General features: G+C 45.1%; 1 protein-coding gene and 1 long non-coding RNA gene across 7 annotated transcripts in view; one reads left to right on the forward strand and one right to left on the reverse strand.

Annotated features, from left to right (window-relative positions):
• LOC135041630 (endosome/lysosome-associated apoptosis and autophagy regulator 1-like) overlaps positions 1-18,608 on the reverse strand; it is a 480,370-nt gene that overhangs the window by 223,064 nt on the left and 238,698 nt on the right. For all 6 annotated transcript variants that reach the window (XM_063954952.1, XM_063954950.1, XM_063954951.1 and 3 more), the window contains one exon: positions 8,106-8,186. In XM_063954952.1, coding sequence (XP_063811022.1) covers positions 8,106-8,186 — 81 coding nt within the window. The remainder of the gene's footprint in view (positions 1-8,105; positions 8,187-18,608) is intronic.
• The window catches only part of LOC135041707 (uncharacterized), a 96,475-nt gene that overhangs the window by 10,291 nt on the left and 67,576 nt on the right, over positions 1-18,608 (forward strand). The window lies entirely within an intron of this gene.

Raw genomic sequence — 18,608 nt, forward strand, 5'->3', positions numbered from 1 at the left:
TTTTCCCAACGGTTCACAATCATGTGGAAGACTTCTGGATGAAGTCCCCACTCTCCCGGGTGTAGATCGTGTCTGCTGAGGAAGTCTGCTTCCCAGTTGTCCACTCCCGGAATGAATACTGCTGACAGTGCTATCACATGATCTTCCGCCCAGCGAAGAATCCTTGCAGCTTCTGCCATTGCTGTCCTGCTTCTTGTGCCACCCTGTCTGTTTACGTGGGCGACTGCCGTGATGTTGTCCGACTGGATCAACACCGGCTGACCCTGAAGCAGGGGTTTTGCCAGACTTAGAGCATTGTAAATCGCTCTTAGCTCCAGTATATTTATGTGAAGAGACATCTCCAGGCTTGACCATACTCTCTGGAAGTTTCTTCCCTGTGTGACCGCTCCCCAGCCTCTCAGACTGGCATCCGTGGTCACCAGGACCCAGTCCTGTATGCCGAATCTGCGGCCCTCTAACAGATGAGCACTCTGCAACCACCACAGAAGAGACACCCTTGTCCGTGGCGATAAGGTTATCCGCTGATGCATCTGCAGATGTGATCCGGACCATTTGTCCAGCAGATCCCACTGAAAAGTTCGTGCGTGGAATCTGCCGAATGGAATCGCTTCGTAAGAAGCCACCATCTTTCCCAGGACTCTTGTGCATTGATGCACAGACACTTTCCCTGGTTTTAGGAGGTTCCTGACAAGTTCGGATAACTCCCTGGCTTTCTCCTCCGGAAGAAACACCTTTTTCTGAACCGTGTCCAGAATCATTCCCAGGAACAGCAGACGTGTCGTCGGGGTCAACTGAGATTTTGGAAAATTCAGAATCCACCCGTGTTGTTGCAGCACTAGTCGGGTTAGTGCTACTCCGTCCTCCAGCTGTTCTCTGGACCTTGCCCTTATCAGGAGATCGTCCAAGTAAGGGATAATTAATACGCCTCTTCTTCGCAGAAGAATCATCATTTCGGCCATTACCTTGGTAAAGACCCGAGGTGCCGTGGACAATCCAAACGGCAGCGTCTGAAACTGATAATGACAGTTTTGCACCACGAACCTGAGGTACCCTTGATGTGAAGGGCAAATTGGGACATGCAGGTAAGCATCCTTTATGTCCAGGGACACCATAAAGTCCCCTTCTTCCAGATTCGCTATCACTGCTCTGAGTGACTCCATCTTGAACTTGAATTTTTGTATGTACAGGTTCAAAGATTTCAGATTTAGAATAGGTCTTACCGAGCCGTCCGGCTTCGGTACCACAAATAGCGTGGAGTAATACCCCTTTCCCTGTTGTAGGAGGGGTACCTTGACTATCACCTGCTGAGAAAACAGCTTGTGAATGGCTTCCAATACCGTCGCCCTGTCTGAGGGAGACGTTGGCAAAGCAGACTTTAGGAACCTGCGAGGGGGAGACTTCTCGAATTCCAACCTGTAACCCTGAGATACTACCTGCAGGATCCAGGGGTCCACCTGTGAGCAAGCCCACTGTGCGCTGAAATTCTTGAGTCGACCCCCCACCGCTCCTGAGTCCGCTTGTAAGGCCCCAGCGTCATGCTGAGGGCTTTGCAGAACCCTGAGAGGGCTTCTGTTCCTGGGCAGGGGCTGCTTGCTGCCCTCTCTTACCCCTTCCTCTGCCCCGAGGCAGATATGACTGTCCTTTTGTCCGCTTGTTCTTATAGGACCGAAAGGACTGCGGCTGAAAAGACGGTGTCTTTTTCTGTTGGGAGGGGGTCTGAGGTAAAAAGGTGGATTTTTCGGCAGTTGCCGTGGCCACCAGATCCGATAGACCGACGCCAAATATTCCTCCCCTTTATACGGCAATACTTCCATATGTCGTTTGGAATCCGCATCACCTGACCACTGTCGCGTCCATAAACTCCTTCTGGCAGATATGGACATCGCATTTACTCTCGATGCCAGAGTGCAAATATCTCTCTGAGCATCTCGCATATAAAGGAAAGCATCCTTTAATTGCTCTATAGTCAATAAAATACTGTCCCTATCCAGGGTATCAATATTTTCAGTCAGGGAATCCAACCAGACGACCCCAGCACTGCACATCCAGGCTGAGGCGATGGCTGGTCGCAGTATAACACCAGTATGTGTGTATATACTTTTTAGGGTAGTTTCCAGTCTCCTATCAGCTGGATCCCTGAGGGCGGCCGTATCAGGAGACGGTAACGCCACTTGTTTTGATAAGCGTGTGAGCGCCTTATCCACCCTAGGGGGTGTTTCCCAGCGCGCCCTAACCTCTGGCGGGAAAGGGTATAATGCTAATAACTTTTTTGAAATTAGCACTTTTCTATCTGGGTTAACCCACGCTTCATCACATACATCATTTAATTCCTCTGATTCAGGAAAAACTACAGGTAGTTTTTTCACCCCCCACATAATACCCCTTTTTGTGGTACTTGCAGTATCAGAGATATGCAAAGCCTCCTTCATTGCCGTGATCATATAACGTGTGGCCCTACTTGAAAATACGTTTGTTTCATCACCGTCGACACTAGATTCAGTGTCTGTGTCTGTGTCGACCGACTGAGGTAAAGGGCGCTTTACAGCCCCTGACGGTGTCTGAGACGCCTGGGCAGGTACTAACTGGTTTGCCGGCCGTCTCATGTCGTCAACTGATTTTTGTAATGTGCTGACATTATCACGTAATTCCATAAACAAAGCCATCCATTCCGGTGTCGACTCCCTGGGGGGTGACATCACCATTATCGGCAATTGCTCTGCCTCCACACCAACATCGTCCTCATACATGTCGACACACACGTACCGACACACAGCAGACACACAGGGAATGCTCTTATCGAAGACAGGACCCCACTAGCCCTTTGGGGAGACAGAGGGAGAGTTTGCCAGCACACACCCAAGCGCTATAATATATATGGGAACAACCTTATATAAGTGTTGTTCCTTATAGCAGCTTAAATATATCAAAATATCGCCAAAAAATGCCCCCCCTCTCTGTTTTACCCTGTTTCTGTAGTGCAGTGCAGGGGAGAGTCCTGGGAGCCTTCCTCACAGCGGAGCTGAGCAGGAAAATGGCGCTGTGTGCTGAGGAGAATAAGCCCCGCCCCCTATTTCGGCAGGCTTTTCTCCCGGAGTTTTAGATATCTGGCATGGGTTAAATACATACATATAGCCTCAATGGCTATATGTGATGTATTCTTTTGCCATAAAGGTATTAAATATTGCTGCCCAGGGCGCCCCCAGCAGCGCCCTGCACCCTCCGTGACCGCTTGGTGTGAAGTGTGTGACAACAATGGCGCACAGCTGCAGTGCTGTGCGCTACCTTCATGAAGACTGAAGAGCCTTCTGCCGCCTGTTTCCGGACCTTCAATCTTCAGCATCTGTAAGGGGGGTCGGCGGCGCGGCTCCGGGACGAACCCCAGGGTGAGACCTGTGTTCCGACTCCCTCTGGAGCTAATGGTGTCCAGTAGCCTAAGAATCCAATCCATCCTGCACGCAAGTGAGTTGAAATTCTCTCCCCTAAGTCCCTCGATGCAGTGAGCCTGTTGCCAGCAAGACTCACTGAAAATAAAAAACCTAAAAACTTTTTCTAAGCAGCTCTTTAGGAGAGCCACCTAGATTGCACCCTGCTCGGACGGGCACAAAAACCTAACTGAGGCTTGGAGGAGGGTCATAGGGGGAGGAGCCAGTACACACCACCTAATCCTAAAGCTTTATTTTTGTGCCCTGTCTCCTGCGGAGCCGCTATTCCCCATGGTCCTGACGGAGTCCCCAGCATCCACTTAGGACGTTAGAGAAACTACAGATGCACACTCTTTAGTACCAAGCAGTGCTAATCAGAATGATAGTGAACTCTTCAATGTAACATACACGTAGAGCAAAACTAAGGTGCTTGGTATACTTTTAGGCCAAAAAGTATGGGCCCACCAACCAGCATCCAGGTGACCAAATCTGGTGGGTTTCTAACACTAAGGTTCAAGTTCAAGGCACAGGACCCCACCTAATTGGCAAAGGCCAGCCACCCCATTCACCACACTAGTGAAAAGATTAAGTGTTAGTATGTGTTAATAAGAAAATCATAAGCTACGGTATGGGTTAAGGAGTGTTACTGAGGTGAGAGGTAGTAATTACAGTACTATAAAGAATTACCTTGGTGAAAATAAATAATAAGGTGCTAAACAAAGTGCTGAATAAAGTGTTACAATGTCATGCACCAAAGCAGCCAGGCAACACATACCCAGGGGGCCCCACACCTCAAACTCATTCATAAAACTGAAAAATTGTATACATTTATTCAGGAGTTACCATCATAATACCTTTCCCAGTATGTAGTCTGTAAATCATAGAGATCCATTCTAATTAATTATAAACACCCTTGGGCAGGTGGGACGAGTGCTAATCCAAGCTGATGGAGTCTCCACCTTCAAGTGTACACAATATAGAATATATGGGGGAGGGCTTGGACTGCACACCCTAATCACAAATATAATGAGAGGTGCTATCATGCTGAGACTTGTAAGTTCACACAGAAAGGAAAAATGCAGATGCACACTCTTTAGTACCAAGCACTGCTAATCAGAAAAGTTTTAGAGAACTCTGTAATCTAGCAGAGAAATATTATGGTGCTTGACCTTATTTGGCCAAAGAATATGGACCTATCAATTCCAGGGTGCAGGACCCCAACAAACAGTAAAGGCCAGCCGCACCATGAGGGTAATGCAGACCTGATCGCTGCTGTGCGTTTTTGCACAGCAGGCGATCAGTTCTGAACTGCACATGTGTATGCACCACAATGCGCTGCAGCATTGGACGACTGCACCGGGCATCAGTGCCTAGCGACGGGATGGTGCGAAAAAAGTGATCGCACGGGTGATCGCAAGATAACAGACAGGAAGAGGCCGTTTGTAAGTGGCAACTGACTGTTTTACAAGAGTGTCCAAAGAAATGCAGGAGGGACCAGGCGTTTTGAGGGAGGGAGGGTGTCTGACGTCAGCTCCGGCCCCGATCAGCATGAAACAAACGCAGCAGCTGAGTAAGTCCTAAGCAGTGCAGAGACTGCACAAACTGATGTTTGTGCAGGTCTAACGCACACCTACACACACCATATACCCTCCCACTGTAGGCGGCGACTATCTGATCACAGGGATGCAAAAAACACTCCCTAGCGATCAGGTCTGAATTACCCCCCCATAAGCTATGCTTCTTTCTTATTAACACATACTAACACTTTAGCATCTCTCTAGTGGGGCGCCTTGTAGGGTAGTTTGTCCCAGTCTCTGATAAAAGAGACTAATGCAGACTCATGTTAAAGAAAGAGTTAATTCCTCATATATCCCTGTACACGTAGCACAGCTTTACAGGTGGATTTCATGGGTGTGACTTATTAGCTGCTGAGCGCATAAGAGGAGGTATAAGTAAATTGTCTTGTGTTGGGGAGGGGTAACTAATGCCAGTTAGTTGGCTGATGTCTAGTGGGGAAACCATTGTGTCTAGTCAGTGACAGGGTCACAGGAATACTTTTATGGATGCGATTGCTGGAACTACACTTAATGCTGTCGGTACTATCCTGATATTATCCTGAATAAACTACAGAAATCTGCTTCAGCTTACCCCTAGGTGCTGGTTTGCTTGATTTCTCTTTCTTTTCATTGACATATTCTTTGTGTATGGTTATAGTGTTCACAGTTCACACACTAGTGTTTCCATGCTCCTGCCTCTGAGCTTGTCTCATACTGTCCCTCAGACTCACACATTTTTGGGAATTTCCCTGGCAGGCCGACATCCCATTAGTGAAATGGGTGGGATGGAGAGCCCAATGCTACAAATCCTGATTCTGTGAGTAGGGTGTGTGCCATCAATCTCCCCTCCTGGTTTCTTCTAGAGGGGCTAAAATGAATGCAGGCAAGTACTGCTTATCGGTTTCCTGTCTTCTGCCTGGTTATTAATTCCTGCTTGTAACTATGACATTGACGATTGCTGTCTGAACTGAACCTTTGCCTCAGGGCCGTAACTAGGTGTGTGCGGAAGGGGCACCGCATATAGCGCTGCAGGGTAGGTGGTGCTGTTGGCAGCACTTGTCATTTATCGGTTTTAATTACTTTTACTTGCAGCTTTCCCCTCTTTGAAGCCTAGTATCACCTGACCGCCGCTGTCTCCTACCCTGACCACTTCTGTCACTAATACCTATACAACATTCATGAACTTAACATAAGATTTAGTATTTATTCAGTCATATTGTCCGTTATTACATTTCAAGATGCTGACATACCCAGGATTCAAACCCATTGCCTGTGGCATTGCAGTCAGCCAAATTATTAATTGAGCTATCTGCCCTTGCATAGAAAGGTAGATAATTCTAAGATAGACAATTCTATCTGTATCTTACCTTGTGCTTTGTGAAAAAATGATCAGCATTGTGGCTGACCAGATCTATGTAGTGTGGCTGCAAGGGGTTGTATGTGTGGCTGCACACTACATAGATCTGCTCAACTACCAGTAGCTTAGGAAAAGGCCTCATAGCATGGGCTTTATCTGGAATCAATCTTGTCATGTCCCTTCCCCACAAGGCATTCACCTTTAAAAAAAATGGGGGGGGGGGGGGGGGGCGCCAATGCTCTCTCTTGCACAGGGCACCAAAAAGTCTAGTTACGGCTCTGCTTTGCCTTATTGACATTTGAATCATTCTGCCATTTATATATCTTCTCATACTGCACACTTCTTTTGTAGACTGTATTTCGTTACCTACAGAGTCTCCCATTCTGTATTTCATCAGATTGACACTGCTGGGCACTATCATACTTTGGATACTGCTTTTCCCACAACCTGGAATGATTTGGTGCATTTTTCAGTGTATATTTTACACTGCGACCTCACTGGTTACACACTACTCTACTGTATATTGTAGGAAGGAGTTACTGGTCAGCCGAATCTACTACGTCCTGCACATTCATAGACTGGGGATAGTGTAATAGAGTATACATTTCTAATAGTGCTGATTTTTTTTATTTGATTTAGCACTGCCAGCCTTTTCAGTTTTTATCACACCCCCAACGGGGAAATGAAAACATCTAAATTCTAAGCTTCCTCCCCCTAAGTGTGACATTACACACCTTCTTGGGTCTTACCTAAAGGTGATTAGACTAGACACTGTGTTTGCAAGACCTAATTACAGTTGGAGGAGAGCACTTTCTTCTCTTCTGTCTGGTGCTAGGACCCCAGCAGGCACATCATCTGACTCTGACCAAGTGCACTAGTCAGCAGCAGCCAATAAGAATCAGGCTAATTCCTATTGGCTAGCTGGGTAAAACTGAAGCCACGTTTGCAGCTGTTTCTGTAGGCTGTTGCTGTGACAGCAATAGACAATGGGAATCAGGTGATTCTTATTGGCTGAAGCAGTCACATGTGCCAGCCTCCATTCTGCCGGTACTGCAGCCAGAGAGCTGGATTAAAGGCATGGCATGGGGACTACGTGTGCAGTGCTGCCGACACCGGGACCCTGGACCAATAAAGTCATGTGTGCATCACTGCAACTGCAGCCACCTAACCACGCAGTGCTCTGGAGTCTGTTCTCTGGACTGCCATGGCTGAGAGCAGGGAATGACTTGGAGCTCCTTGCTCTGGGGTAGATGTACTAAGCCTTGGAGAGTAATATGAAGAGATATAAAGTAACAATCAATAAGCTCCCGTCATGTTACAGGCTGTTTGAAAACCGACAGGTAGGAGCTGATTAGTTGGTAGTTTCTCTCTGTCAACTTTATCACTCTCCAAGGCTTATTACATCTGCCCCTCTGACAGCTCAGGTCAGTCTTTATGTGTGGGCCTGGGGCAATGTAATGTTTTGTTTGTTTTTTTTCGGGGGGGGGGGGGGGGTTTGACGGGGGAGGCAATGTTTTTTTTTTCTGTGCATGACAATGTGTTTGGGTTTTTTCAAGTGGAGGCCAGTGTGATTTCAGCAAGTCCCCACGCCTCATTCAGTAATTCCATGCCCCCTTCTTGAGACATACATAAATGTGCTTTCCTGCTTTTACAGTAGGTCACGGAGTCCATCAGTCTAGTCAACCCTGGTCTATGGTGTGAGTCCTTAACCCTATACTATACCGTATGCAGATATTTTCAGTTTACAATTATAACCTATAAGAGATTTACTTGGTGAAAATTCCAGCCATTTTCAGTGGTTCTCATCCACCTGGATTCCTCTTCTCTTGGTTGACATTGATCGTTATGAACCTGAAAACACAGTGAAAAAAAGTTTTAACATTGTTAAAGTGGAAATTGACTTACAGTACCTACTATATAGTATGGTAATTTGGTAGTGATTATCATACAGGATGTGGACAGGGTCCAAGCGTTCTGAATCCCCGCATTTGGAATACCGATGCCAGAATCCAGACACCGATCAGAATACCGACAAGGATTACAATGCCACCGCTGCGATCCCAAACAAGGAACTGCCACCACTCCGGACAGGAAAGCTGTGGGAAGAGGGTGTTAGGCACCACCACGAAGGCTGCGGGTGGGAGGGGGTTAGGTTTAGGCTGCGTAGAGCGAAGGTGGAGATTAGGGTTAGGTACCTCACTCCTTCAGTGTTGGGATTCCCATCAACAGGATGGGACTGCCAGCATCCCGAACGCCAAAATATCATATGTAACCCAGTCATAGTGGGGTGACTTTTCTCCTGGGTACAGGAATGTCACATTATGAGAAACCTCCCCAAAAGTGTGTTATAATCTCTTCAAACAGTACTAATATTATACACAGAACCAGTGTCGGACTGGGGCATGAAGGGCCCACGGGGGGAATGCAGTGATGGGGGCCCATACTTAGGGATGTGGTCAGCCTACAAAGGCTTGAAATACACAATAGACTTTTGCAGTGTCATGCAACATATCTACCATGTATAATACATGTATAATACACGTGCACAGTCTGGAACCTGATCCCTAGAGGAAGGAGTGGGGCCCACCGGTGGTTTCCCCTGTACCCCTGTGGGCCAGTCCCACCCTGCACAGAACAATCTCATAGGTGTGAAGTTGTCATACCTGGTAACACTCAGAGCATGCAATAGAACATACAGTATTAGCTTATAAATTTAGTACTGATTACCTGGGCTTATTGGAGCTGCACAGCCCAGGTCAGCAGCTAAAAGGGACTCTTTGCAGCACTGCTATACAGCCGCTGCCCTCTTATGCTGGGAAATCCATTTTTACTTTTTTTGGGGTGGTGGTGCATGTCACCATGATCATCACCATGGTTTTTTGCCGTCATTATACCCCTCACACCTAAGGCTGATCAGTAACGTGCAGTGGTTACAATGTTTGCCAAATCCCACAGCATGTTATTGACCGTGGCCCCATACACTTTATCTCAATCTGTATAATATATGAGGAGAATGAAAGCAGTCAAGGGAGCAGTGTTGGTGCCCCCTGCCTCAGCTTAGCATTCACTACCATTGAGCACTTCACTGCACATGTATAGTAAACAAATCCCTGCACTTGCCACACTTACCATGCAGCACAGATCAGGGAGCTAAGATAATAGAACAGTACACACACACCAACCTACCAGCACTGAGAAAAAAATAAATTTTCTGGGCTAGCATGGCACCCTATAAGCCCTCCTGCTATGCTTACCAGATTGACTACAGTAATCTTCTTCTCCCTGGTCTTCCCCTCAAAGGCCTCTCTCCTCTCCAAGCTCTCCTTAATGCTGCAGATACTGTAGATCAGTGGTTACCAAACTCAGCCCTCAAGGCACCCTAACAGTACATGTTCTAAGGATATCCATACTTATGCACAGGTGACTTAGGGGCTAATTCAGCATGGGTTGCAGTTGTGCGAAAAAACGCACAACTGCAACCCTCTTCTCTAACATGCAGGGGCATACAACACAGGGCAAGTCCGCCCCGCATGCTGGGTCCTGCCCCCTGCTAACATGTGAGCGCATCGCTATACAGGGATGCGCTCGCATGATTAGGGTTGCCCCCTATGAAGGCAGTCAAAGAGCATCCATCTTTTGAGTCGCAGCATCTGCGTGTGATGTCATGCAAACGGTCCAATGATGCCTGCTTTGTCCTGACCGTGCCCACCAAATGGTGCGTAGATGCCCCATCACTGCCCCCACCGGTTCTTAAACTGCGATTGCATGCGATCACAGTTTAAGAACCATCGTGCCTGCATGCGCAGAAGTGCGGAATTCAGCAAATATTTCACTTCTGTGTGGCTTGCTGAATTAGCCACTTAATTTGTAGCTCAGTCAGGCTTATTATGTCATCTGTGCTCAGGCATGGATATCCTGAAAATCTGGACTGTTATGGGTGCCTTGAGGACAGAGTTTGGGAAACCCTGCTGCAGACTGATCTTTTTATATTGCCACTCTGTGTCTGTCCTTCCCTCTATGCCAATCTTTCCACTGGCTCCCTATCCCTTACATAATGCAGTTCAACTATCTCACACTAATAAAAAATTAGTAGGCCACCAAATCTCTGTCAGGATCTGAGTTTGTATCATACCCAGAGCAGGGACTGGCTAGGATTAGGATGAATGAAGCAAAGTGTCTGAATGACACCATAACCATTGTGGATTGGTGAGCGAAAAGAGTAATTCTATGTTCAAACAGTATGCTATCTGACAGTGAGAGCAATACCTAAAAATTAGCACACGTGTTTGGCGATTACAGAGTCTTGTGAACACAGTATTCGTATATATATCTACAGAATCAGCTGAATAACTTGAATAGTCAGCAGTAGACTCTGGACACTGTTCGTGTGAGTGAGGAAACTGCATGCATTAGGTTTGATAGCAGACAGTGCTTCTGAAGATGGCGTACATTCCCATAGGCAAGATTGGAAAATTTATTTATTTTTGGCATTTGCTCAATATTACTATAGGTGGCCCATTGGACCCCTAATTATGAATGGGCACATGTCTAAAATTATGCAATGGGCCCATTAGCGAAAATTAATAAGCCCCACAGTGAATTAAACATTTCTTTTGTGATAGGTTGGCCTATTATTCTGTGTTTAAGAAGTACACAATGAGTGTGGTTAGCCTTATCGTTAACTAATTCTGCAATGTACTGTATATCAGCGGTATCCGGTCTCTAGGTCGACCACACTTAGGTCGACATGCATTAGGTCGACATGCATTAGGTAGATATGTTCTAGGTCGACATGACAAAAGGTCAACATTAGTTTTTCACAATTTTTTTTTATTTTTTACACTTTTTCATACTTTACTATCAACGTGGACAACAATTGGGAACAGTAACCTATCTTGCCTTAAACATGGCGAGTGAAGCGAGCCATGCGAGGGGACACGGTGCACTAATTGGGGCTCCCGGTTACTGTACGAACAAAATGACACCAATTTTTTTTTTTTTAACTAATGTTGACCTTTTGTAATGTCGACATAATGCTTATGTCAACCTATTTCAGGTGTCGACTTAGTTACTGTCGACAAATAGTGGTCGACTTACACACTGTCGACCCAAGTGTGGTCGACCCTATGATCCACACCCATATCAGCATCTATAAGGCAGATTGATAAATCATCATATATTATTACTAAAACTACAAAACAAACTGCAACTAAACATTTTCTCTATCTCTGCGTTTTTTGCGTCAATTGGTGTGCTAGTTTAGTGTTTGTCATTCCAAATTTGTTGAGCAGTGCTTCAATGTATCCTTGTGGTCTAAAGAAACATTTCCAGAATGCACGTTTTGTATAATCCTCAGACCCAGCCATTGATGTGCCAGTCCAAGTTGTTTTAGTCTGAACTTGTCACTCAGCAACAACTTGATATCAGCTATCACAACCCGCAAGCAACAGATCTACATATACCACTAAGATGAATATGCTTTTCTCTCTCCATTTGCAATGCAACCAGTGATCAGTCTTTAATACAAGCAAAAAATATCAAAGCAACCTGCGCTCCTGGACTGCAGCTTTAGTACCACCCTTTCCAGTACCAATCAATATGAATTAGTGGTCCAAAATAAGCGCAATGTCCTTGAGAAACTTTGTTTCTGTATACTTTCCTAAAGAGAGCTTCACACAGGCCCGGCGATACCCGCTCAGAAACAGGTAGGTGCAAGGCTGGAGAGGCGCTCTCCCTGCTTTGCATACCCACTGCTGTACCTGGCCTCCCTACTACTGCCGGCTGCTGTGCCCATCACTGCATGACAGGCAGCGGCACCGGCAGCTTAAAGCCTCCTCTCCCCCTCCTGTGGCCGTGAATGATTGGCTGAAAAGGGGGCGGAGCTACAGGGGACCAGCAGAATGCAGTGCCACAGAGGAGGATATGCTGCTCCAGAATCCTGATCCAGAGAGAGAGAGAGAGAGAGAGAGAGAAAGAGAGAAAGAGAAAGAGAGAAAGGGAGAGAGAGAAAGAGAAAAAGAGAGAGAGAGAGAAAGAGAGAAAGAGAGAAAGAGAGAGAGAAAGAGAGAAAGTGAGAGAGAGAGAGAGATAAAGAGAGAAAGAGTGAGAGAAAGAGTGAAGAGAGAGATTGAGTGTGTGTGTGTGTGTGTGTGTGTGTGTGTGTGTGTGGCGGTACTACTGGGGCGTTACGTGTAAGCGACGCTACTACTGGGTTTATTATGTGTAAGTGGCACTACTACTGGGTTTATTATGTGTAAGCTGTGCTACAACTGGGTTTATTATGTGTAAGCTGTGCTACAACTGGGTTTATTATGTGCAAGCTGTGCTACAACTGGGTTTATTATGGGTTTATTATGTGTAAGCTGTGCTACAACTGGGTTTATTATGTGCAAGCTGTGCTACAACTGGGTTTATTATGTGCAAGCTGTGCTACAACTGGGTTTATATGCAAGCTGTGCTACAACTGGGTTTATTATGTGCAAGCTGTGCTACAACTGGGTTTATTATGTGCAAGCTGTGCTACAACTGGGTTTATTATGTGCAAGCTGTGCTACAACTGGGTTTATTATGTGCAAGCTGTGGTACAACTGGGTTTATTATGTGCAAGCTGTGCTACAACTGGGTTTATTATGTGCAAGCTGTGCTACAACTGGGTTTATTATATGCAAGCTGTGCTACAACTGGGTTTATTATGTGCAAGCTGTGCTACAACTGGGTTTATTATGTGCAAGCTGTGCTACAACTGGGTTTATTATGTGCAAGCTGTGCTACAACTGGGTTTATTATGTGCAAGCTGTGCTACAACTGGGTTTATTATGTGCAAGCTGTGCTACAACTGGGTTTATTATGTATAGAGTCAAATCCCCAAAGAGAGGGGAAAGAAAAAGAGAAATCAGTTACTTGTGCAGTGCACACAACCCAATATACATTATATTAAAAATAAATTATTTATTGTAAATTCATTAAAATCCCTTTATTGTTCTCAAATGTAGGCAAAATGCCACACTCAATGTTTAATAATTTTGTATATAATTACATTAGTTTGTCAGACTTATGTTGTCCTTTATTTAGAATCAAGCGAAGTATTTAAAAAATAGTAAGGAAAGTGAAGAAGAATGAAAATAAGTGAATAAAGATTAAAAACAAGGCTGGTGTGTCAAATGCATTATGTGTTTATATTGTCAAAAAATCCTAATATGTATGGACCGTACTGGCTCTCACTATATTGTACTTAAATTAAATATTCTCACTGAGAGGTGTGTTGATAATCGAGTCAAGTGAGACTCTTAATAGGATATATCCCACGGATACAGTATGATATATTCATAGATATAATAATGAGTATATATCACCTTACAGATAGCTTCAACAGAAGACAATTACTGTATTCCAATAATTATTGGGAACTTCACAAGATCATACCCATAGGATATTGCATACTAAGCCTGCATTTTTAAATTGCTGATAATTTTTTTTTCCCCACGTGTGTTATACTATTGTAAATCAAACACATATAAGGTAAGCTCCAGATCACTAAATGTGTCACCTAGAGCTCTTGCGCTGCCCACTCCTCGTGTTATATAGGCACAATTGCCGTGGTAGTACTGGTAGCACCGACTGTTTGACCTGCTGTGAGATGATCTTAATGTAATGTCACATGTAATTTGGCCAACATATTATATAGCCGTATGTCGAGATATTATTTCTTTGATCATAGCCACATAAACTATAATATCCTGCCGTGATGGATCCTAGTAGTAGGATATTCCCGTGCGATCTGCAGCTCTAAGAAACACAGATGTGATCAATTATTACGGTTACTGGGGCTAGCAAGGGCACCTATGTAATCCTGTGATTAATACTTATATCGCTGTGTTATAATGGAGCCTGCAGGAATACTGAAAATCTTATATTAGAACTCTTGTGGCCACTATGATGTAATCCAGAGTGCCACACTCAATATGATATATAAAGTATTTAAGTATCAGTATACACTCTACGGTTATAAATGGTACATCTGTAATCAGGTTATTAATTACTGCTGCCAATGCTGCGCAGTTCACAGTATCATCACTGAAATCTCTCCTCAGATGAACCCATATGTTTATACATCTAGACGGGCCGTTAAGCCGCTCGTCTAGTATACTGTTAAATGCTGGCTATGATGGTTGCTATAACATATGATACATAGATAGAGCATTAAACAAATAAGATTATTGATTGCCGCAGCTGCTGCCGCACACTTCAAAGTGTCGTCATAGATTTCTCACATCTAATAACCTCATATGTTATACAGCTAGATCAGCTCGTTTTATATACCATTAAGTGTTTGCTATAATCGTTCCTATATCATACAGTACATAAATGGGGTATCAGATAAATGAAGTTGTTAACTATTACAGCTACTGCCGTGAAGTTGACATTGTAAGTTGACTTATAAGAAAGCCTGCAGAATACTTATTAATCATACGAAGTTCAAATCCCTTGGAGTGATACATTTGTAGTGAGCAGTTACAATAACCTTTCATTCTTAACAGTATCACAAGTCTCTATTGCATTGACTCAATGATTTTAGATACTAGAATAACAAATTTGTTTGTGGATACTGTGTTTCTTTTATAGAAAGTATGTATGGTTCTTACAGAGTATATATAAATTCATATTCATTTATACATTGTGTATAAAGTTTTATTAGTGTGACATTATTTTAATAAATAATTTTGCTTATACTTATTTTGTTTGTCAGCTCTCCACAAATATGTTCCATTAATAACACCATAAGCGCAGCCTTTTCTTTTTTCTTCTTTGTATACATTTCCAAGGCACATACACAGTGTCTTATCAGGCAGCGCTCTAGCGTTATTTAAAATAGATTCTTTAAATACAGGCGCTTGAAGCAGATTTTGTTTTAGTCCACCATCATGGCCCCTATTGTGGAATTGACTAAGAAAGGTGCAGACCATACGCGTTGGTCTCTGCAGGCACTACAGACATTTGAATATCTTAAGGCGACTTTTGTCTCAGCTCCAGTCCTTCGCCATCCTGATCTAGGACACTGTGTGGACGTGCAGCAGCATAGCTGCATGTCTTCTTATTATTAGTCCTGTCTGAACTCTGCAAGCTGATTGGAGCAGCTTTCTTATATATCCTTCATGCCACTCCCTCAGTGTTGGTTATAGTTTACCCTGCTTTGTAAACCACTGGTCCCTGTTACTCCTCCAGATTACCGTCTTATGGAAACTCTGCTTGAATCCCTGCATGTCAGTATCTTATATCCTGCTTTAGCCTGCTATCATCCAGGTTTTGCATGGCAGTCATCTCCTAACTTCAGCTCCCCGACTGGGAGCAAATATACCATCTGTGCTGTATAGTTACCTGCTCAGACGGAGGTAAATCCAACTTGTGCCTCATACCTCAGTGAACCGTGTACCTCATTCTCAACAACTACCCAGTGCAACTCGAGGTCCTCAGTCTATAGGGTGAGCTCCTACTGCTGGAGGTATCAAGTCCAGGGGGTCCCCTAAGTACAGGTGTATGCAACTAGCACTAAGAGAACAGCAGGGAGTTGCTATTGGTGAAACCCCTCGAGGGCTCTAGGAGTCTCAACCCAATAGTAGAGTTCCCTATAACATCAAGCAAGTCCAAGCATCTTTACACTTAAGTCTAAGTATCTTCACATTGTTGAAGTCCAAGTGTTCCCACGTTCATCAAATCCAAGAATCACAATCCTAAGTAAGTCCAAGAGTTTCGACACCAAGCAAGTCCAAGGTTCCTAACAAGCAGCCCCCACAGAAATCTATGGAGGCTGCTGTTGCTGTCAGAAATTCAGGGACCACAGCAGTAATCAGGGCTATCTGCTGTACTCCCTCCTTCTTACATCTTGGGAATTCTTAATATTTGCGGGTATTCCCCTAAAAATTGGTGTTTTTCTTTAATAAATATGATTCATTGCTAAATCAACCCGCCATTAATCTGGGAACTGTGGGTCATATACAAGATCAGCCTTAGGGATGATAGAACAAGCATTATAGCACAATCAATTTAAGTTTATACATATTCTTATTGATATTCTTTAAGTACCTAATAATGGGAATATACTGTATGGGTGTTTACTCTAATTGTTACTGCTAATAGATACTGTAGATATTGCATTTGTGTTTTTGTATTTCTCTGACGTCCTAGTGGATGCTGGGAACTCCGTAAGGACCATGGGGAATAGACGGGCTCCGCAGGAGACTGGGCACTCTAAAAGAAAGATTAGGTACTATCTGGTGTGCACTGGCTCCTCCCTCTATGCCCCACCTCCAGACCTCAGTTAGATTTCTGTGCCCGGCCGAGCTGGATGCACACTAGGGGCTCTCCTGAGCTCCTAGAAAGAAAGTATATGTTAGGTTTTTTTATTTTACAGTGAGACCTGCTGGCAACAGGCTCACTGCAACGAGGGACTAAGGGGAGAAGAAGCGAACCTACCTGCTTGCAGCTAGCTTGGGCTTCTTAGGCTACTGGACACCATTAGCTCCAGAGGGATCGACCACAGGACCCGTCCTTGGTGTTTGTTCCCGGAGCCGCGCCGCCGTCCCCCTTACAGAGCCAGAAGCATGAAGATGGTCCGGAAAATCGGCGGCAGAAGACTTCAGTCTTCACCAAGGTAGCGCACAGCACTGCAGCTGTGCGCCATTGCTCCTCATACACACTTCACACTCCGGTCACTGAGGGTGCAGGGCGCTGGGGGGGGGGGGGGGGCGCCCTGAGCAGCAATAAAAACACCTTGGCTGGCAAAATAATCACAATATATAGCCCCAGAGGCTATATATGTGATAATTACCCCTGCCAGAATCCATAAAAAAGCGGGAGAAAAGTCAGCAAAAAAGGGGCGGAGCTATCTCCCTCGGCACACTGGCGCCATTTTCTCTTCACTGTGTAGCTGGAAGACAGCTCCCCAGGCTCTCCCCTGTAGTTTTCAGGCTCAAAGGGTTAAAAAGAGAGGGGGGGCACTAAATATAGGCGCAATATTGTTTATACAAGCAGCTATTGGGGAAAATTCACTCAGTGATAGTGTTTATCCCTACATTATATAGCGCTCTGGTGTGTGCTGGCATACTCTCTCTCTGTCTCTCCAAAGGGCTGTGTGGGGTCCTGTCCTCAGTCAGAGCATTCCCTGTGTGTGTGCGGTGTGTCGGTACGGCTGTGTCGACATGTTGGATGAGGAGGCTTATGTGGAGGTGGAGCAGATGCCGATAAATGGGATGTCGCCCCCTGTGGGGCCGACACCAGAGTGGATGGATAGGTGGAAGGTATTAACCGACAGTGTCAACTCCTTACATAAAAGGCTGGATGACGTAACAGCTGTGGGACAGCCGGCTTCTCAGCCCGCGCCTGCCCAGGCGTCTCAAAGGCCATCAGGGGCTCAAAAAACGCCCGTTACCTCAGATGGCAGACACAGATGTCGACACGGAGTCTGACTCCAGTGTCGACGAGGTTGAGACATATACACAATCCACTAGGAACATCCGTTGCATGATCTCGGCAATAAAAATTGTGTTACACATTTCTGACATTAACCCAAGTACCACATAAAAGGGGTTTTATGTTTGGGGAGAAAAAGCAGCCGGTGTTTTGTTCCCCCATCAGATGAGTGAATGAAGTGTGTGAAGAAGCGTGGGTTCGCCCGATAAGAAACTGGTAATTTAAAAAAAAAAAAAAAATTACTGCTGGCGTACCCTTTCCCGCCAGAGGATAGGTCACGTTGGGAGATATCCCCTAGGGTGGATAAGGCGCTCACACGTTTGTCATAAAAGGTGGCACTGCCGTCTTAGGATACGGCCACTTTGAAGGAGCCTGCTGATAAAAAGCAGGAGGCTATCCTGAAGTCTGTATATACACACTCCGGTATTATACTGAGGCCTGCAATTGCCTCAGCATGCATAGTGCTGCTGCAGCAGGGTCTGATACCCTGTCAGATAATATTAATACCCTAGACAGGGAGAATATGGTGCTAACATAGAGCATATTAAAGACGTAGTCTTATATATGAGGGATGCACAGAGGGATATTTGCTGGCTGGCGTCCAGAATTAATGCAAGGTCCATTCTGCCAGGAGGGTATTAGAGACCCGGCAGTGGACAGGTGATGTTGACTTTAAAAGGCACATGGAGATTATGCCTTATAAGGGTGAGGAATTGTTTGGGGATGGTCTCTGGGACCTTATATCCACAGCAACAGCTGGGAAGAAAAATTTCTACCTCAGGTTTCCTCACACCCTAAGAAAGCACT

The sequence above is a fragment of the Pseudophryne corroboree genome, chromosome 2 (assembly GCF_028390025.1).
Source record: "Pseudophryne corroboree isolate aPseCor3 chromosome 2, aPseCor3.hap2, whole genome shotgun sequence".
Taxonomy (NCBI): Eukaryota; Metazoa; Chordata; class Amphibia; order Anura; family Myobatrachidae; genus Pseudophryne; species Pseudophryne corroboree.